Source organism: Eumetopias jubatus, unplaced genomic scaffold, assembly GCF_037043125.1.
Source record: "Eumetopias jubatus isolate StellerSeaLion01/CBP00866 unplaced genomic scaffold, mEumJub1_p1.0 scaffold_1, whole genome shotgun sequence".
Taxonomy (NCBI): Eukaryota; Metazoa; Chordata; class Mammalia; order Carnivora; family Otariidae; genus Eumetopias; species Eumetopias jubatus.
This window is the reverse complement of record NW_028274807.1, coordinates 164,679,636-164,702,455: the sequence shown is the minus strand read 5'-3', so window position 1 is coordinate 164,702,455 and position 22,820 is coordinate 164,679,636. Positions and strand designations below refer to the sequence as shown.

The 22,820-nt window shown below is 36.7% G+C and overlaps 1 protein-coding gene across 2 annotated transcripts in view; it reads left to right on the top strand.

The window, feature by feature from the left end:
* Positions 1-22,820, top strand: part of PPARG (peroxisome proliferator activated receptor gamma) — a 131,160-nt gene that overhangs the window by 67,974 nt on the left and 40,366 nt on the right. For both annotated transcript variants that reach the window (XM_088027246.1, XM_028101764.2), the window contains exons 3-4: positions 14,749-14,976; positions 16,370-16,539. In XM_088027246.1, the coding sequence (XP_087883372.1) occupies positions 14,757-14,976; positions 16,370-16,539 (390 nt within the window). In that variant the 5' untranslated portion in view covers positions 14,749-14,756. The remainder of the gene's footprint in view (positions 1-14,748; positions 14,977-16,369; positions 16,540-22,820) is intronic.

Below are 22,820 nucleotides of genomic sequence, written 5' to 3'. Positions count from 1 at the left end.
GTCCTCAGAATTCAAAACCCAGCTCTACCATGTAGTTATCCTGGATTATTTCAGAACATGTTGGTCTTTTTCTCCTCTATATTTCTAGAGCACTTCCTGTCTCTCTCACTAGTTTGGTCTCTATACTGCCTTCTATTATTAAACATCTTTCACCTTGGTAAGCTTCTCAAGGTCAAGAACCATGTTATAATGTATTTCTTGTGAGGCCTGAGAAATACCTTGCGCATACAGTATTAGGTAATTGATTATCTTGATTTGAGATGATTTGGGTTTCATATTACTGATCAAGCATGTACTGAGATTAAGATATTGAGAAAGGAAAATACCAAAGAAAAGTAAAACAAAGAGAGATTTTGGAAAGAGAAATACTGTAGTAAAATATAACTCTTCTAAGACAAAAAGTTGATGAAACAGATTGTTGATACAAAGAAGAGTTAAATAATTACCATAAAATTGGTAGCTTGGATTTAAGCCACAGACTTCATTTCATTTAAATTGAATGTTTCAAAAGACAACTCAACTGATCCAAACATGTTAACTTCGCAAACATAGGAGTCCTAATGTAGGCATTAGTATTTGGGAAAAGATTTCCTGCATTTAAAAAAAAAAATATGCAGCCATCAAAAGGAATGAGATCTTGCCATTTGCAACAACGTGGATGGAACTGGAGGGTGTTATGCTTAGTGAAATAAGTCAATCAGAGAAAGACATGTATCATATGACCTCACTGATATGAGGAATTCTTAATCTCAGGAACAAACTGAGGGTTGCTGGAGTGGTTGGGGGTGGGAGGGATGGGGTGGCTGGGTGATAGACATTGGGGAGGGTATGTGCTACGGTGAGTGCTGTGAATTGTGTAAGACTGTTTAATCACAGATCTGTACTTCTGAAACAAATAACGCAACATATTTTAAGAAAAAAGAAAAAGAAGAAGATAGCAGGAGAGGAAGAATGAAGGGGAGTAAGTCAGAGGGGGAGATGAACCAGGAGAGATGATGGACTCTGAAAAACAAACTGAGGTTTCTGGAGGGGAGGAGGGTAAGGGGGATGGGTTAGCCTGGTGATGGGTATTAAAGAGGGCACATTCTGCATGGAGCACTGGGTGTTATGAACAAACAATGAATCATGGAACACTACACCAAAACAAATGATGTAATATATGGTGATTAACATAACAATAAAAAAAAATACAGGGGGTGCCTGGGTGGCTCAGTTGGTTAAGCGACTGCCTTTGGTTCAGGTCATGATCCTGGAGTCCCTGTATCAAGTCCTGCATCGGGCTCCCTGCTTGGCAGGGAGTCTGCTTCTCCCTCTGACCCTCCCCCCATGTGCTTTCTCTCTCTCATTCTCTCTCTCAAAAAAAATAAATAATATTTTTAAAAAATAAATAAATAAAAATAAAAAAAATACAGGGTTCTTGTAAGGCAGGATAGGCCTTACATCTAAGCCAAGCATGTCTAAAGCAAAAACATAACTTTTAATACTCCTTAGGGTAAAATGTGCACCTTTTGAATTTTTTCCTTCCCGGTTTACACTGACTTGAGGACCTTATTTGAAGATGTATTTAGCCTTTATTATACAATGAAGCCAGTTAGAATAATAGGTAGTTTATTGAGACTGATTTTAATACCATTTTGTAACTTCTGAATAGAAAAATTCTTAAATACACTAAAAATTTCATAACAATTTTTATAACACAAATAAGAGTTTTTGTTGGCTTCTGTGACTGGTCTGCATGTTTCCTTCTATCAACTCCCATTCCCAAGACCCATCTCTCCTGTTTAAGTTTTTTATCGGAGTATAAAATACATAGAGAAAAGTAGGTAAATCATTTTCACAAATGAGCAAATGTGTAATTCGCACTCAGATAAGGAAACAGAACAATACCAGCCCTCTGGAAGCCCTCTGAGTGTTCTAATTTCTAACCCCTGGATTAGTTTGCCTGTTTTGGGATTTTATATGAATAGAATCATACATTGTTTACTCTTTTGTGTCTGGATTCTTTTGCTCAGCATTTGTTTCTTAATCACATTACTGAGTATAATTATACTTCATTCTTATTACTGTATTTCATTTTGTGAATGTATCACAATATATCTATCCTACTGTTGATGGGCATTCAGGTATTTTTCATTATTGCAAATAGTACAACTAGGAACATTCTCGTATAGGTCTTTCAGTGAACAAGGATACACATTTCTGTAGACATATACATGGGCCATAGGGTGTGTTCAGCTTTAAGAGGACCCTACCAGACAGTTTTGAACATGGCTGTACCATTTACACCAAGCAGTGTCTGGAGTGTTCCACTTGGTCCACATCTTTATTGGTACTTGACATTTTCTTTTTCATTTTAGCCATGGTAGTGGGTTTATGGTGGTATCACACTGTAATTTTTATTTCTCTGTCTCTGATAACTAAAATGTTAAGCACTTTAAAAAAATATTTATTACCCATTTGGCTATTCATTTTTGTGAAGTGCTTGTTCAAGTCTTTTGCCCATTTTTATATTGGGTACTTTAGATATGAGTTCTAAAGCATACTTTGTCAAAAATAAATAAATAAATAAATAAAAATAAAGCATACTTTGTCAAATGTATATGTTGCAGATATGTTTTCCCACGCTGTGTGTTACTTTTTCATTTACTTAATAATCAGTTTTAATCTTAAATATTGTCCAGCTTATCTAATAATGCTTTTTATGAAGTGTTTTATGAAGAAATCTTTGCCTACTCCAAGGTTGATGAAGTGTTATCCTAATTTTTATTTTGAAAACTCTTTTGTTTCATATTTCACATTTAGATCTTCAATCCACATGGAACTGATTTTTGTGTATGTTTTAAGGTAGAGGTTGATTCACTTTTTTCCATATGGATGACATACAGTTGACCTACTTCATTTATTTACGGGGTGACCCTTTCCCCACTACACTGCAGCGACATTTTGGTCATAAACCAGGTGACCATATTCTTGTGGGATTAATTCTGGACTTGCTCTCCTGTTGCATTGATCTGTTTTTCTCTTTGCACTAATTGACGTATTGCCTTACTTACTGTAGTTTTATAATTGGGTTTAATATCTGGCAGTAAATTCCTCTAGTGCTGTTCTTCTCTTCAAGATTGCCTTGGCTATTTTTGGCTCTTTGAATTTCCATATAAATTTTAGACTCAGCATGTCACTTTCCACACAAGAATGCTAGTATTTTGATTGGAATTTTCCTGAATCTATAGATAAATATGGAGAGAATTGACAGTTTATATTGAGTATTCCAGTCCATGAACACAGTATATCCCTTCATTTATTTAAATACTTTTTTAAAATAATATTTTTGAGTTTTCATTATAGCAGGCTTACACATATTTTGCTAGATTTTCCCCCAAGGCATTTGATGTTTTTGATGCTATTGTAAAAATCATTTTAAAATGTCATTTTGTTTGTTGCTGACTTATAAAAATAGAGTTCATTTTGACCTTATATCCAGCAACTTTCCTGAATTCTCTTATTAATTATAATGGGTTTTATTATATACACACAAACATATATAATTATATGTGTATATATATATATATGTGTGACAATCATGTCATCTGTGAGTAATGTTAGTTTTATTTTTTCTTTTCTAATCCTTGTTTTTTTCTTCCCTGTTGCACTGGATAGAATTTCCAATACACTGTTGAATAGAAGCAGTGATAGCTAGTATGCTTATCTCATTCCTGATCTCAAAGGAAAGCTTTAAATATTTCACCATCAAGTATGATGGCTCCTTTAGGTTTTTGTTTGTTTGTTTTTATGGATATGCTTTATCAGATTATTGAAGTTCTCTTCTCTTGCTAGTTAAGAGATTTTTTTTTAGATCATGGATGTTTTGAATTGTGTCAAATGTTTTTATATAGAATATTTTTGATAATGCTATAATAGCTCGGGAGGAGTATTTAAACATGAAAAATGTTTACTATGGATATTTTAATACCACATTATAGTATTTTTTGAGATAATATGTGATATAGCTAGTGAAAATCTGCAAATCAGCCCATAACCACTGGCAATCTGGCTACATCTGTTTTGACACTTTTGTTCTCATATTTGTTTAGCTTAAGACCATTGTCTTTTCATTAAGAGTGCTTGGCACAGTAAATTAAAAACAAGAGTACACAGGAGCATAGCATATCACATCATTTTGCCAGACTAAACAATTCTGAGTAAGACAATCCCTTTCTACTCTGTGATAATTTCAAGCTATTCAAGGTGCTTCAGTAGTAAAGCATTATTTAAAACCACTGCCACCCTTACCTTTTCCTGGTTGCAAGAGGGTCCTTGACAGTGTTTGAGAGGTAGACAAAGCAAAGAGAAACAGTACTCTGGCATCTCTTTGGTGGCCCCTCCTTTCTGACAGTTACAAACTCCTGGACCATTCCCTTAATTTTTTTCTTTTCCACTCAGTCTCCTGTCTCCCATTTTCATTACCCTCTCACTGCAAAGCCCAAACCAAAATTTGCAGAGGGAGCTAGCTGGGGAGAACATTCCAGTTTTGTTTTGTTTTTTTCCTGACCTCCACACCGTTCTTCACTTACTACCAGTATATGCTTGGTAAAGTAGGAATTTCAATCAAACCAGAATAACTAGCTGTTCAACAGACTTAGGTTTAGTGTTGATTCAATTACTAGGAAGTCTCCCTTTAGAAACGTGAAGGTAGTTTTAGCAAAAGAACCAAGCTTGACTCACTTTGGCCATGGTGAAATAGAGGACATGAATCTCCAGCTCAGGAAGCAGAAGAAATGATGGCTATGGATGAGGGCATGATCCTGTAATCTTTCCTGTCTCCTGACCCCTCAGGACTGGGTTAATAAGCAAGCTATCTAAACAAGATCTGACCCATGCAAGAGAAAATGAACTTTTGAAAAACATAAGTGCACATGGTCTTCTCTAAAAGCTGATGATAGGCCCTTTGTTGATCTGAATTTGAAAATTTGTTACAAGACCTTCTGGCTCCTTATAAGGAAAGTGCATATATGGTTACATATTGGAATGCTTCCCCTCTGCCAGAGTTATCAGTGGGAGTATCAATGGGGAACCAAACCACAGAAGCATTAGATTTGAGTTTTAATATAGTCTAAGTAGACAACTGAATGAAAATATATTTTTTCACATTGAAGAAACAAATGACACAGCAAAGAATCCATTTCTAATCCTTTTCTTAATTCATGGTGGCCAAAATAAGAGGTTCTCTATTCTGAGAAATCACAACAGGATTCAAATCCCAATACCTATTACCTGTGCGACAACAGGCAAGGCACTTAACCTCTTTTTTTTTTTTTAAGATTTTATTTGAGAAAGAGAGTATGAGCAAAAGGGGAGAGAGACAGAGGGTTGAACGGTCTCTGCACTGAGCATGGAGCTCAACATGTGGGGCTCAATCCCAGGACCCTGAGATCATGACCTGAGCTGAAACCAAGAGTCAGATGCTTTACCAAATGAGCCACCCAGGTTCCCTGCACTTAACCCCTTTCTGTCTAATGTTTTCAATCCATTGGGAGTGATAATAATTGTATATAACCCATAGGTTATATACATATATATAACTATTCATAGATGTAAATTATATCTATGTATACATTTATAAATTACAAATATATACATTAATAAATTATAAATCACATGTGTAATGGTTTTAAGGTACAATGTCTGCCATGTAAATACTTCAAAATTGTTATCTATTATTAAGTTGTACTTCTGCTAATGGGATCCAGAGTCTTTTTCCTGCTTTCTTGATCAAAATCTGTGATACCAGTGAAGGAAAAGAAATTAATTGATAGAATTTTTTAAATGCTTGAGCCAAAAGGACAACCAACTATTGATCAAGCATTAAAAATACATTAAAATTTTCTCTACTTTTCCAGGTTTTATTGCATGATAATTCCTTTTAAGAGGACTGAGAAACATGCAAGGAATATATATATTCCCTCTGTTCAGTGAAATCATGGGAAGATACTACAATGAAAAGATATTTAGCTTAATTTTTACTTCTACAAAAGTAAGACTTGTACCTAGTTTTAAAAGTCAGGATAAAGCTTTTCATGAACAGAAACCCTCAGTCCCCAGTTCCTATTCCTCAGAAACAGTCATTTTTAATTCTTTTAAACATTTCTCCTGGAATTTACCTCTATGTCTTTAAAATAACATGTGGTATGCTGCTATTTTGAAAGTTGTGTTCATTCCCCACAGACTTCCTACAGTGGAAGATAAGAAGTTAGCTCTTTACCACCACACCCCTTTTCCCAAAACACACACTTGTCCTCCCTGCCATCTTCATGATGTATTTGTAATTTTCAGTGAAATTAGTTGTCCGTGTTTACATCGCATTAGCTTTGAAAGTACTGCTCCCAGTTGAGCCAGGCAGTATACTACAGTTCTGTTTCCCATCCTGAATAGCTGTTTATTTTTCTGGAGTTAATTTTTTTTAACTTAGAAACTGTTCATTTTTATTGTTCCTTTTCCAGAACTATCACTAGTTCTTCAACTCTCTGACAGTAATAAAAACTGTCTCTAAGCAGTCATATATATCAGGCACTCTGATTTCTTGGGTAATCTCATACGGCCTCCACCTTCCCGTTCCATTCTATCCAGGCTGCTCGGGATCTGTTGTCCTGGGTCTTCCTTTCTCCCCTCCTCTATTTAAGTCCTTTATTTCCTGGATCCCATGTTTTCCTTTTGTTCTGGTGTGGAACTCTCAGAAAGAGTACCTGGGGGGGGGGTGACCTTTTTTTTTTTGAGGTCCTCTGTTTCTGAAAATGCCCTTCTACTCATCATACACTTGAGTGAAGGTTTGTTTGGCTGAGTCTAAAATTCCAAGTTGGAAATAATAATTTTTTCTTTGAATTTTGAAGACCTTGCTCTATTAAATTTTCTGGCTTCCAGCATTGCTGTTGGGCAGTTCACTGTCATTCTGGTTCTGATCCTTTATATGGGCTTTCTTTTTTTTTTTCCTCCCCATCTGGAGGCTTTTCAGATGGTCTCTCTAAAAAGAGTGTTAGTCTTTATAGTGACTCCTTTCTGCATGGTTTAAGAAATCCTTTCTTTCTTGAGTCTTGTTGTTTGAACCAGTGTAAATCCTTGCCCTTAATCACTCTAAAATTAAAGAAAACCTGAGGGACAGCTTAATAACAGTTTTCAGGTACAAGTGGTAATGGGCAAATATGCAGAAAATAGTAGCTATGTATGTTTAGAAAAATGGGGGGGGGGGAGTTACAAACTCCAACATAGGTTCCACCATCACTTCCCCAACTCTTCTGTCAAATGTGAAACTCTGCAAATGCACACTGTGCCTTCCCTCTCCTTTGTACATTTTCATGAATTATTAGCATATGAGCCTTAAGAAGTTCTGCATAAACCTATTTAACCTTGCTTGACCTAGCATTTCCTAAATTTATTTGCTCACTAATTTTTTTTTCTTTTTAATTATTTTAAAAGGAACATCATTAACATATGTATAACACAGTTGGAGAAAAGCCAGATAAGACCTAGACTTTCCTGGCTACAAAAGAGCAATTAAGCATTGGAATGAGTAACCAAGAGAAGCCGTGGACTCCTTTTCCAGAGGTCTTTAAAACAGGACATCTGTTGAAGGCGTAGTCCTGTTTGAACAATAGGACTTTGCTGGTGTTTCTTCCTCTTCCTGTCCCCTAGTGGTAGCATTGGAGGCTGTTAGCCCACCTTTTACATGATTCTAGTACTCTGGTTAAGTATAAGAATTACTACTGCTGCCAATAATTATATTTATTGAGAACTTACTGTCTGGACATATGTTAGGTGCTTTATATATATTATCTGAATTAATCTTCACAGCACCTCTATGAGGTAGGCAATATTATTTTACAGATGGGCTCACTAGGTAAAAAGACATCACAAAACTGGCAAGCAATAAGTCAGGATTCAAATCCAGGGCATCTGATGTGATAACTGGCTCATTTATCTTCACTGTGCATGTTCAGAACAGCAACCCACAAAAAATAAATAAAATATGTATGCCTGTATTTATTATGTAAAAACTTGGACTGATCTGTGCTCACTTTATTAGACTATTCCCTAAACCTTTTGATGAATTCAGATTTTATTTTTGTCAGAAACAAATTCTGTTACAGGTGATTTTATGCTAATTTGCCATCCAGTAAATGGGTACTTGCATGAGACGTCTTCCCTTCATAAATGTGATGTCATGCCTGTATATCAAGATTCCCAAAAATCTGGATCTGTGAAAATTGGCATAGGTTAAAAGTCCCCATTTTCAACATTTTTTGACAGAGTAACATCTTCATAATGGGATGTAGAGAATGCTAGGGTAGGAGACAGAAAAACCTGGACTCTCATTCAGTAAGCCCCTGACCGTGTGTTCATGGGCAAATCATTTCTCTCATTTTCTTCATCTGTCAAATGAGGGACTTACAGTATCTCAAAAAGGCCATTGCCACTCTAATATTTCAGGATGATTTTGTCTCTGGATATCAGCTATCATCATGGGAGAGGACTTCAGTTAGAAAATTCCCAGGTCAATTTACACTGCAAAATGATTTGCATTAATCAGTAGGAGGGGCTGGATAAAGAAGCTGAAACCATATTGATGAGTACTGCGACATTAAACTGAAACAAATCAGAAGAGATTGAAAAAAATCAGTGAGTTGGTGTCTCTTTAAGGCCACTTCCAACAAAACTACTAAGTTTTAGAAAATCCATGAAAGGCTTTTTTCTGGCACCTTCTCTTGTTGCACAGCTTAACACCTTTCTCCAGTGAAGCTTTTATGTGATAATTACTCAGTCTTCATAGTATATTCCCAACTCCCTGTACCTGGCACATCCTAGGTGTTCACTGAAGGCTTGTTGAAATTAATTGCTCTTTAGGATAGAACTGGAGAATCAGGGAGAGATTTGTTTTTTCTAACCAGCTTAAAGTTAAGAAAAACTGAGAAAGTTAGGTGTGCAGGCTCTGCAGTTTTCGACCACGTGGGTTCACAACCCAGCTTTCCTCCTCAGTAATTGTGTGTTCTTAGGCGTGTTACCTACTTCCATGTTTGTGCCTCAGTTTCCTCTTCTCTGAGGAGAATTATGAGTACACCTACCTCATAGCATTGTTGTGATGTTTAAATGTAGTTTTTGGGACAATACTTAGTAAAGATTTAGGGTTCTAATATTAGCTAATGTAGGGGCACCTGGGTGGCTCAGTCAGTTAAGCGTCCGCCTTTGGCTCAGGTCATGATCCCAGGGTCCTGGGATGGAGCCCCGCATTGGGCTCCCTCCTCAGTGGGGGACCTGCTTCTCCCTCTCCCACTCCCCCTGCTTATGTTCCCCCCTCACTATCCCTCTGTCAAATAAATAAATAAAATCTTAAAAAAATACATTAGCTAATGTAATTAGCTAATAATGTAGTAAGGAAATGCAGCATTTCCCCAGAAATTCTAGTAGAAGTTTTCCTTTTCTTAAGAGACAGCAGTTATATGGGACCAATATATTGGACCCCAAAGATAAACCATGTAGTTCTGGGGCTTGATTTTATTATACATTACCATCTTTTCTGGCCCACTTCCATATTCCCAAATAATGATGCATTTCCAGTTCGAGAGGTCACTTTATTTTGTCATGATATTGGTTATATTTTTGTTTGAAATACACTGTACTTGGGAGTATTATGCAAAGTCTGCTCATTGACTATAATACAGTGTAAAGCCAAATTTGAAGGTCTAAGATAAATGGCATAAATTCACATCCTTGTTCAGTGTCTGCCTAAAGACTTTTGCTTGAAACACACTTAAGGTTGTGAGATTGATGAATAAACCCTGATGCAACCCACTCCTGTCACCCAGCTGGAAAGTTAAGACACTGTTACTTATCCCTCAGAAGGACTGTTGTTCATGCAAATATTTTGTTCATTTGTTCTTTCATGGGTAATTACACGGAGTAACAAAAAACACCTACTCGACTTACAGCTTGGCAGAAACAGTAGCTTATGTTTTCTAGAGACAAAATTAGAAGCAGGCTCCCTGGACCCATCTCTAAGTCAAAATAAAATAAAATGTCTAGGGAACCACTGTGCCTCCCAGTAACTATGGTCCATGGAGTAATATTGTTTAGGTCAAGATGTCCCAGAATAAAAGGACGACAGGGAGAAGGGAAAGGGGGAAAGGAAAATGTGTATTTGAGTAATATGTTTTCTTAGAGCTGAAGAGACAAGCTGTTTCTCTTTCTCACGTTGTCTTTTCTATGTAGCAGGGGGGACTTTTATAGGATACTAATCTTGCTCCTCGAATTATCAAGACAAAAACTGAATATACTTTGTTGAAGGGAGGAGTTATAGTTTAAACTGTATTTTACTTGTGATACTGAAGATTGTCATCTTTTTTAGGGGAGTGTAAGTCTTAGCAAAACTAAACCACCGAGAAAGTATCTTCATTTTTTCCCTTTTTTATAAATATTTTTCTACATGTTTTCTTTTTTCCTTTTAATTTTTTAAAAAGACTTATTCATTTATTTTAGAGACTGAGCTTGAGGGGGAGGGAGGGGCAGAGAGAGAGGGAGAGAGAAGAGAGAGATTCTTGAGCAGGCTCTATGCCCAGCGCAGAACCCAACTTGGGGCTCAATCCCATGAGCCCAAGATCATGTCCTGAGCCAAAACCAAGAGTTGGACACTTAACCAACTGAGCCACCAGACACCATTGTTTTAATTTTTATTTACTTTTTAAGTAATCTCTACACCTAATGTGGGGCTTGAACTCACAACCCTGAGATCAAGAGTCACATGCTTCACCAACTGAGCCAGACAGGTGCCCTTCTTTTCTTTTTCCTTTTTTTTTTTTTTTTTTTTTTTTTACATTTTCACATAAAAACAAACGATCAGTTGGTAAACATTTAGTAAACAACAACTGCATAAGGACTAAAGGAAAAACAGAATACTAAGACACCGTCCATTTAGAACTTGAAATCTGAGAGCAGAGATATTTATCTAAATAATTCTATCAGAGTTAAAACAGAGGTATAAAGAGCTGTGGGGATGCAAAGAATGGGAAGAGTATTTTTAAGTTGGAGACTTCATGGAAGGTTTCCTGGAGAAAGTAGCATTTGGATGTGGTGGGATTTCCCACTGTGGGAAAAACAGAGGGATTGTGACACGTGGCGATGAGGGATGGGAAGAATATAGAGCAGCCTTGGCATGAACAAAGATAAGCAGACTAGAAAATGCAGAGCATGTTTAACCTGGGCAAATAGTATGATATGCCTAACCACAAGGTATGCCAAGAATGGGAGTGGGGTCTGCAATCACTAGTGGAAAATAAGACTGAGAAAGTAAATTAGGACTGTGTCCGGGAGGGCCTTGAAAGCCATGGTAAGGCATTTCATTTATATGAAGGTCAGAGTTTCTCCTGCTTTTCTGTTATGCCCTTAATAGAAAGAGGAGAGCAAAAACATAGAATTCTGTGGGGGAAGAGGGAGGGATGAATAGCTGGAGCACAGGGGATGTTTAGGACGGTGAAGCTATTCTGTACGATTTTGTAATGGTGGATACATGACATTATTCATTTGTCAGTACCATTGAATGTACAACACAAAGAATGAACTGAAATGCAAATTATGGATAAGAATTATGTATTAATATTGGTTCACCAATTTTGTAACAAGCATAGCACACTAATGCAAGTGTTAATAATAGGGGAAATGCAAGTTAATAATAGGGGAAATTATGTGTGTTTCAGGGGTCAGGGAAAGGAAGTTGGGGAAAAGGGTATATGGGAACTCTGTACTTTCTCCTCAACTTTTAAGTAAACCTAAAACTGCTTTTAAAAATAAAGTCTAGGGGCGCCTGGGTGGCTCAGTCAGTAGAACATGTGACTCTTGATCTTGGGGTTATAAGTTTGAGCCCCACATTGGGTGTAGAGAGTACTTTAAAAAAATAAAATCTTTAAAAATAAACAAATGAAAATAAAACCTATTTTTTAATAACCACATTCTTTGAGATATGAAATATACCACAGGTCCCAATTTTTTAGGGAGTTCCGTATTATATCTATATATGATTTTCATATTCTGTTTGTTACACACAAATGGCTTTTTTTTAAAGATTTATTTATTTATTTATTTAACAGAGAGAGAGAGAGAGAGAGAGAGAGAGAAAGCACAAATAGGCAGAGCGGTAGGCAGAGGGAGAGGGAGGAGCAGGCTCTCTGCCAAGCAGGGAGCCCGATGTGGGGCTCGATCCCAGGACCCTGGGATCATGACCTGAGCTGAAGGCAGACGCTTAACTGACTGAGCCACCCAAGTACCCCACAAATGGCTATTTTAACATTAAAATTTTCCCCAAAATTTGCAATAACATAAATGACCCCTCAGTGTGTGATTCCTGTGTTAAGTTAGTTGACAGGGAATCACTGAAGTCGTATATTAAAAGTGAAACAAAACAAAATTAAACCAGCAAAATGATGAGCAACCAGTTTTTCTTGCCACACACGTATTTTTTGCATCCTTATTTTCATTTCCCAGTATTCATATGGAGGCTTATCCACTACCTTTAACTCAGGCAAGCTTTGTTTTATTTGCAGATGAACTTTGCAACAGGCATAATGAGAAATAGTTGATAAACCCACTTTTGTGGATATTGCAGTCAAGACAAAAGAGGTATATTTTGATATGCAGGTAATTTATAGCAAGCAAAGTAGATAAATATAAAATAAGCATGCTGAGGAGATGGGCAGAGTAAATGGAGGGACCTGGGTGAGTTAGGTTTGGAGGAATTATGAAGCAAGGGCATAGTTTGATGGATGCCCCATCATTAAGAGCACAGATGTTTTTCTGGGTGTCACTGGGACCCAGCATGACCTTTAAGCTATCACCAGGACACATTCTTCTTGTGTGTTGTGTTTACACTGTGACTCAGATAACTTAAGGTTGTTTGGGTACTTATTTGTGTAGATATTCAGACATGTGAACCCAAACGGTGCCTCATCATAAGTCCCTTTGGAACCCCTGAAGCACATTCATAGGACAGTCTCCTTATTTGTGTTTTCGAGGCACTTTGTTTTCCTTATGAAGACCACAACTGGAATTTTTAACCTCATGCCTTTGAGAGTAAATTCCTTAGTTCTCTGCTTGCTGGGAAAAAACAAGAGGCCCACTGACAGATACCCCTAGGAGAGTAGTCCTTTTTCCATAAAACTGTTTCTTCAGTGAGAGAATAAAGAGAATATATACAGGGTGGATAAGGTCCTGGGTCAATCTTGAGTTTGAATCCTCTGTTTACCAGCTATTGGTCACTGGACAAGTCACTTTACCTCTCTGGTCCTGGCTTATCTATAAAGTGGGGAAAAGATCTTGGGTTACTTGGAATAAGAATGTGTCTGGTGTGTGGGCGGTACTTCAGTAAATACTATTTTGCTTCCCCCTTTCCTGCCTGTTCTGCTAAACTTTCAGAGCCACCTCATCATTCATTTGGTATTTCATATGAGCACCTACTATGAGCCAAGCCCATTGCTAGGTGATAGGGAAATGACTAGAAATAAGACACATCAGCCTATGATTTCAGGAGCCTCTAGTGGTTTATGAGCAATTCATTTCTTTGCCTCCAATATCAGCAGTCCCGAATTCACACAGCCCTTCACTAGTGTTTTTGACCCAAGAGTTACCACTTAAAATACTCAGTGACTGCTTTTTTGGTACCGCTTTGAAGAGTGAACTGGTTTCAGGAGAATCAAGGACCCATAAGGCACCGTGTGGGTTCACATGTCTGAATATCTACATCAGTAAGTACCCACATAGGTTCCTAGTGCATAAAGGTCTAAAGTCTACACCCTCTGGTGGCTCACATGTCCACATTAAATAGTTAAACTGAAATCCCTCAGGGTTTTATTTCACTTACTGTGACCACAAATCATATTCTGAAAAATACACGTGACATGTCCCATCCTAAGTAGGCAGTGCATGAAACAAGTTACATTGTGGCCTTAGAATCCATACAAGTGTTTTTACCTTTGTCTTTCATACGTTTTCTTGTTTCCATTTTTCTTTCGTTGTGGTTTTGGTTTGAGGGTGGTTTAAAATTAATGCTGTGTTAGATTGTCATTTCGACATTCTGTCGTTCATGGTCAGATATGTTTTCATGATCTCTAATCTTTTCTCAATATGGAGAACACATTCTCCTTTTTAAGGGAAACTGTACGCACAGAAAAGATAAATATCTGAGTAAGTTTTCATAGAGGGATCGTCCCTTCTTAAAAAGATTCATTTTTGTGTTACTTATTCTTATAATGCAATTAAAGAATACATTTTTACCTAAATTTAATGTGCCAAATTTTCTGTCACACAAAACCATTATAAACACAAATGGGGGAGCATAATTTTTATCCTAAAGAGAAAAATAATTTAGCATCTCTAATTCCAAGGAAGTAAAATTGTCCCAGAACTTTATGCTCTTTAAAAATCATTAACAGACCTGATTTGATGATCTGAGAGCAGGGCTGTTTGCAGGACACGGACCACATCGATACTATTATATAGGGTTCTGTGCTGTGATATCCAGGTAAGGGGTGGCTTCCTTCCTTAAGTAAAACAACTTAGACAGCACTTAGAAGGTGGTTGTGTTTTCCTGTCTCGTTGTGATAATCTAGATGAGAGCACAGTACCAAAGACCCTTTCAGTTCCCTTCCTGTGAATCTTTAGAAGATTGCTCTGCTTTCCAGAACTAACTCCACAGCTTTTCTTTTTTTTCCATTTCAGAAATTACCATGGTTGACACCGAGATGCCATTTTGGCCCACCAACTTCGGAATCAGCTCCGTGGATCTCTCTGTAATGGATGATCACTCCCATTCTTTTGACATCAAGCCCTTCACCACTGTGGATTTCTCCAGCATTTCCACTCCACACTATGAAGACATTCCATTTGCGAGACCGGACCCACTGGTTGCCGATTATAAGTATGACCTGAAGCTCCAAGAGTACCAAAGTATGATATTTTTACTTTTCAGACTGCTAAGACTAGAATCGGACTAACCTCTCAATAAGACTGGAATAAATGCTCCAGAGACTAAAACTCTATAAAAAAGCTACTTACCATTCATTTACTCGTCTATTTACCTATGAAACATTATGTGTTTATGATATACCAAAAAGGATGGTAGTGTGTAAATATTCCAAATCATTCTTTCCTTTTTTTCCCTCCTTTCTTCCTTTTCCTTTCCCTATTTCTTGTTTCTTTCCTTCTTAGGAGCATTTTCCAGCATGGCTGCATCAGGTTTATCTTAGGCTAAGTAAGAGTCTGTCACCCAAACTCTGAATTCTTTTGGCCGCTTCTAAGTTAATAAGTAATAGTTTGCTACCTTATATAACTTCTCATCACCAAATTGCAAAGTTGTGATCCATTTCTCCCTAGTTCTGCAATTTGAGCAGCTTATTCTGAAACCTATTTTTCTGCACAAATTTCAATTTTGCCATTGTAGTCTATTGATAAATCTTCCTGCCATTAAGTAAATTCACGTCAAAAACATCATACTTAAGACAAACCAAAATGGCACTTTTCAAGATAAAATACATTTCTATGATGCTATTTCCTTGATTTTTATCTTTGTGTGCTGATATGCTGGTTTTCCAAAGCCACCCCACCATGTAATTGGCAACCATTACTTGACAATAAGTAAGAACTTCCTGTATTTCTAGTTTTTTTTTTTTTTTTGAGATAAATAGTATACTTGGTTATTTTTGTGTGGTTTTCGGTTAGAGCCTAATATGGAAATTTAATAGGCCTGATCCTAACCAGCCAAAGGGTAGTACTTACTCTCCATGGGTTCTCTCACTCTCTATCAAAGATTATTTTACAAACCACCTTTTCTGACTCAACACTGGTGAAAACCTGGTCTCTTGTTTTTCATGTACCTTCAAGCTGGGCATGACATTACCTTTTCACAGCAGTGTTCCTTCAGCGTTCCTTCCGTTTCTTTTCCAAAAGTGGTTTAAAAATGCTTCTAAAATGCGATATTTAAATACAAATATATAATTTAATATTGTGATGAATGCCAAATACAGCACATTATGTAACAAAATAACCTTAACTGTCTCAGATACTATGTGGTGTCTGTCAGGGCTTTAGTGTTGAAGGGTTGCAGAACCACAGATTTAATTCCCTTCCCCCTTTCATTTTTACAGGTGAGGTTCAGAGGTGTTGTGACTTGCTTGTGGTTGCAAAGCCTACTTTTTCCTGTGGTTTTTTTTTCATGTTCCGTAATGCTTCTACACTTAAATAATAAACATATAGCAGTAAGGTGTACTATGGGGACTGGCCATAGAGCCTTTGTAGCAGTTTTTCATGTGATAATTACCTGCTCACATTTTTCTGTACACAGGTGCAATCAAAGTGGAGCCTGCATCCCCGCCTTATTATTCTGAAAAGACTCAGCTGTACAATAAGCCTCATGAAGAGCCTTCCAACTCCCTCATGGCAATTGAATGCCGAGTCTGTGGAGATAAAGCTTCTGGGTTCCACTATGGAGTTCATGCTTGTGAAGGATGCAAGGTAAAAAAAAAAGAGAGAGAGAAATTTTTTTTCAAAAAAATTTGCTGAAAATTTCCTTCTTCTTTCATTTCTTGTTGTGAACACATAGCAAGGAATTGAGATAAAACTTCTGTTGTTGTTTTGGTAAAACCCATTCTTCAAATGATTTATTTGAAAACCTAAGAAAATTGGTAAAAGCAGAGCTGCTTTGCCTCACTTCCCTTTCTCCAAATTGGTCCTTGAGCCACTGATCTAGTTCATTGCTTGCATCTTGCAGATAAAAAAAAAAAAAAGTGACTTATTCAGTGTGTCATGGCAAGACAGTGATGAGCTGGCCCCAGAATCCATATTTTTTTAATCTTCCAGTTTTGTTTTCTCACTATTCCACGTGTTACTTTGTTTTTATAAGGCTTGACAGATTAGATAAACAGATACTTCATTTGATGCCTAGAACAGCCCTGTGAGGTTGAGCTTCTTGATGGCCACTTGACAGATGTAGAAATTATGAATTAGTGAAACTTGCCATGGTCTTCCATTAGTAAGTGGCAGAACTAGGACCAGAACAAGTATCTCATGATTCCTAAGCCAGTGTTCTGTGTATTCTTATTTCAGCATCAGTTGGAGACATGTATTATGGACAGGCAAAGGGATATAACTATTCTGGAAGGGAGATACTATTTTTCCTCCATTCTTTGTGAAAAGTGTATTTTTGAAAGCTCAAACATTTAGTAATATTCTGCCCAATTATTAAGAAATTTTTAATCCACTCATTTTAATAGGTAGTCTTTTAAAATAATTAATTTTAATATACTCAATGAATCAGTAGTATTTATTATATATTCCAGGACTCAGAATAAATCGTTCATGAATATTTACCTTATAAAATAAACACTGCCTATATAAGATCAAATTTGATCCTCAGTCGAGCTTTTTATTCAAAATAAAGATATACAACACCAGTTAGGTAGGTGTTAGAACATCTGGGGTCTGAAATTAATATTTATTGATTTCTACTATGTACAAGATATTGTACAAGATGCTTTAGCATATATCAATTTTAAACTATATCCTGCCTAAGTTTTTGCACCTATAAAATGATGGGGTTGAATTCGATAATCTCTAGAATCTCTTCAATTCAAATAGTGTATTACTAAAGGCAACTTAATAAAGTGAAAAGAGACAAGCTAGTAGTCACCTAGCAACTTGCCCAGAGTTACTAGCCAATCACATAAACACTTTAGCCCTCCATCATCTCATGCGTAAAATGACTTGGTGGGATTAGCAGCTATCCAAGGTCTAATTCATTTTCAAGGTCTAAAATTCCAAAATGAGTTTTTGAAATACCATTGGCAAGAGACACTTTCATTTAAAACACTAAAACCTATTCACTGTGTCATTAAAACCAAACTAAAATATCTGTGATCTCTGAAATCATTATGTATAACCAGTTATTTAAGATTCCAATGAGTTGTGAGAACATGTTGTTTTAATTGTTAGATTTACATAATTTTTGAGTAAATTGTTGCTAAATTCTGGGAAATACCTGAAGAAACCATTCCATTTGGCCATCTTGGTAATTTATGTTGATAAGCAAAACAGTGTGATGGCTAAGTTTCCACAGTGCATTATTGTTTTTTATGGGCTGGTGAAACACTTAGAAAACTAGAACATTTAAGCAAATAGTTCTACCATGATTCTGTTAGTCAGATATTTGTGGGGAGTTAACATTACTGATAACAGCTAAAAATTGAAAAGACAATAGCTGATATAGTAATAAAAGCTAAGTTCTGAGGGCACAAAAACTTAGAAAATAAAAGCGAGCAAAGAAGAAAAATAGCAAGAAGGAGAAGAGGAAGGACAAAGGCAAAATGCCATCAAGTTAGAAACAGAAAGGGTGCTGAGGCAGAGATGGAGAGTGAATATTTAATCAGATCTGAAGAATACCCTGGATTACAGACTTCCAGGACTAAAATGCAAGGAAGGTTGTACTGACCTTGGAAGGGGAAATAGACATCTACTCATTTTAAAGATAAGAATAAGAAAAATGTTAGTGGAATAATAGAATTTGGCTTCTCCAAGCATAAGTCAGCAGTTCTCAAAATGTGGTCTAGAAGCCTCTAGGGGTCCCTAAGACCTTTCCAAGGCACCCGTGATGTTGAAACTATTTTTATAATAATATTCAGTTGTCATTTACCATTTTCACTCTCATTCTCTCAGAAGTGTCTGTGGAGTGTTCCAGAAACTACATGACACGGAATGGTAACATAGCTCTGGTGGCTCATGGAATGTTTGCTTGTTAGGTCCTTGTACATAACAATTTCTCGGTTTTAATTTCTAGTCTGATAAGTGTCAGTAGATACAGCCCACATAAACCAAAGCTCATGGGGTTCTCAATAATTTTTAAGAGAGTAAAAGAGTCCTGAGACCGGAAAGTTTGAGAACTGTTGTTATAAGAGATTGAGGGATTGCTACTTTGGAACTAAACAAAATTGTCACCACAGTCTGAATGCAGCTAATTTAGACCAGTGGCTACCAGCAATCAAAGATATCTTCTTAGCTTATTGACAGTACTCAATAAAAAGCCAGGAAAGTGAAATTAACAAGCGTTTGACTCATATGTATTTTCTAAAGGGTGCCTTGGCTGTTTAACGTCTGCCATTTTGGTAGAATGTGGGATATGCCCATAATTAAAATACAGTTAACCATCAACCTGCATACTAACTGATGGATTGAAAAGAATAGTTATAGTATTGCTTATGACAGCTGTTAGTAGGTCTTCTGGAACTGTTTTACAGTGCCCATGGAACAGGTTTATATTAGAGATTCTTGCCAAAAATCAAACAGGAATAAAAAGATTAGGCTTGGATTAAAGTGGAATAGCGACAGATTCTTGGGTCATTAATATTGCAGACTTAGGTAAAATATAACCTTTGGCTCCTGAATAATACATCCACCTTAGAGCTTGCAAAGCTGTCATTTATTGCTTACAAATTGGACACTTACTCATTTTCTAGTAGGTTTCATCTTATTTTTGTATCTTTAGTGAAAGATCATTTTAGAACCATAGACTTACCTAAAGATATAAGTACAATCTACTATATAATACAGTGTAATCTGTTTTTATAGTTCTTTGAAGGGCCCTAAGTCAGGACGGGTTTTTAGTATATTCGCACCTGCCATGGGAGCTCATGGATTGAGCTTCTCTGGGCCATACCACTTCATAAGAAAGCCAAACACAGGACCAGCACAAGGCTTTTAATCTCACCGTAAAATTAACTTAGGTCTCATTGCACCTAAGTTAAAAGTTTTGTTAAAAGTAAAGCAATTGAGGAGAAGTTGGAGAAAAATTTTTATAAGGCAAAAGCAAAAAAGCAGCCATCACCTTCTCACAGACAAATATGAAGACTTTGGAGTAAATCTATACCAAAAAAAAACCCAATTTTCTGCCATGGTGATTCATGCATTTCCATCACACCAGTTCACAGACTTAGTGGTCATCAAAAGACTAAGTTGTTGAAATTGCACACAGTTTTATGGACTCTAAAATAATAAATAAGAGTGTTGTTAAAGAGTGTTTTCTTGATCAGCAACATGATCAGGGATCATGGGATCCCTGATCCCATCAGGGAAGCCTGCTTCATTCTTCAAATGAATAAATAACTGTACAGAAAAGCACTCTAATAGCCTTATATCTTCCTCACTAGGTTTCTTGAAATAATCGAAGTATAAGAGTATAGTTGGCTGTCATGAACTAGGTGTTTTGAAAAAGAAAAGTAAAAGCAACTTCGAAGCTGTGTGCTGGTGTGTACATATTGTTTGTGATTTTATGTACATATGCAGTACATAAATAATATCCAGAATTATTTTCCTTTAACATTGAAAGACACTGAGTCATCATAAAAAATAATATGAAACACTTTGAAAGATGTTGTATGAGTCAAAACAAAACTTTGCACTGTAAGGGTTAAACTTAAATAATATAAATCTATCATCAAAAACCCTTCCTCTCCAGCCATGCCAAATAACTGACTACTCTGGGACCTGCCGCATTCTCAGCTAGCCAAGCAGCATTTTCCACCATGGAGATCAGTTTTTAGAAGTGAAAATTTTAAAAAACAGTCAAGGAATATCATAAAATGTATATGATCACAATGGCAAAAATCAAAACAAAATTTCCCAACAGCATTTGTCAGTGAGAATAGTTCTGTACATGAGCCCTCTATTAGTAAGTGAAAAAAATACCCTTTTAATATCCAGAGGTCCTCAGAACACTTCAAGAATTAAGGAGGCTTCAAGTTAAAGCACATCCTCTATAGGACCTAATCTATGAGATACTGCTGATCTCACAAGGGTAGGGAAAACTTCTCCCAAACAACCAACAATAGCAACACAAACAAACAAACAAAAACTCTAGGTCTTGACCTGTGGGCTGCAGGCACACTTACTGAGGCAGGGTTTCTCTCGTGGTAGATGCCCAAAGGAGTCCTGAGGTGTGGCACTGCCCCAGAGACAGATGCCTAGAATAGTATCCAGAGCCATCAATGAGGGGGAGCTGAGTCTAGGGCTTTTAAATTCAGTCAGCTTTCTCAAGGGAATTTGAAATAGTCACAAGTCACTGGCACCTCTGGCTTCCTACAGTAGCATCTGCAAATTCTTTTTGGAGGAAAGAATTCCCAATTTAGATCCGGTAGGATTCCCACAGTTTAAGGTCAATATATGAGTTTCAAATAAAATATCAGTCAGTAAGCACATTAAGAAGTCAATCAACTTGAATGACATTTATCAAAAATAAGCAAAAACAGATTTAGACCCCTCCACCCCTACACAAGGAGAGCAGATAATTGGGATTGCCTGATAGAGAATACAGAACAGCTATGTATGAACTGTTTCAAGAAAGAGGGCAAAATCACAGCAATGAACCAGCAACAATAGACTATCAGGAATGACCAGGCATATTTGGGAAAATAAATCAAATTATTTAGTGAAGTGAAACTTAAACAGTGAAAAATATAATTATTGAAATAAAAATTCAGTGAAGATAGCTATTGGACATAGCAGAAGAAAGGACTACTGAACTGGAAGGTAAATGTAAAGAAATTACTGAAATGGAGAATCACAGTGCCTTAAGAATATGTCCTGTCCAGAATCTGCTAGAATTTGAAGCCTCTTAGTTCTTGAAGGATTCATAGGATCTTTGAATATTAGAAAAGTATGTCTTCTTCACGAATCAATAGAAGAGTAATGTACAGAACTGTTCTCACTGATGAAAACTGGTGAGAAATGTTTCCTTTTTTTCTCACTGTAATTATGTAGCTTTTTTTTCCTCACTGTAATTATTTTGTGATCTTATTTGTTCTGATGTTTACTTTTGCAATCAATGTTAGTGAGTAATTGATGACAAAAAGATGGAAAATGTAAAGAAGTTTAGAAATATTGAAGGCTAGAATAAGGTCTAACACTTCTCTAATTCATGTCAGAACTTGACAAGTGAAACCATGATGCAGAAAACATGTCCAAGAGAATAAATCAAAAGAAGTCCATTCTGAGACAAGCTGCAGTAAAACTGCAGAATACTGAAAACTAAGAGAGTGTATAAAAGCAACCAAAGAGGGGCGCCTGGGTGGCTCAGTTGGTTAAGCGACTGCCTTCGGCTCAGGTCATGATCCTGGAGTCCCAGGATCGAGTCCCGCATCGGGCTCCCTGCTCAGCGGGGAGTCTGCTTCTCCCTCTGACCCTCTTCCCTCTCGTGCTCTCTATCTCTCATTCTCTCTCTCTCTCAAATAAATAAAATCTTTAAAAAAAAAAATAAAAATAAAAAAAAATAACCAAAGAGAAAAGAAAAAAAAAAAAAACACTTCAAAGTCAATTGACAGTAGACCTCTCCACAGCAACAGTGGAAGCACAAAAATCATGGGATCTGAAGTGAGATAGAAGATAACAGAGTTCTCCGTAATCTTTCAACAGTGAGAGAGAAATGAAACTGTTTACAGGCTCAAAAAAACCGAGAGACTGAAATAGTACATTTCAAGGATAGTAAACCATAGAGAGCAGAAGATATTTGCAACACCTGGAACAGACAACAGATTAGTGTCTAGAATATATAAAGAATTTCTAATATTCGGTTTTAAGGAAGAGACATTTGGACAATAGGAAATGAAAAATCAGGAAAATACAAATTAAGATCACACTTAGATTCTATTTTACACATACTGCATTGTCAAGAATTAAGAAGTCTGACAATACCAATTGTTAGAGGGAATGTAAATTGATAAAATCACTCTGGAAAACAGTTTGGCATGATC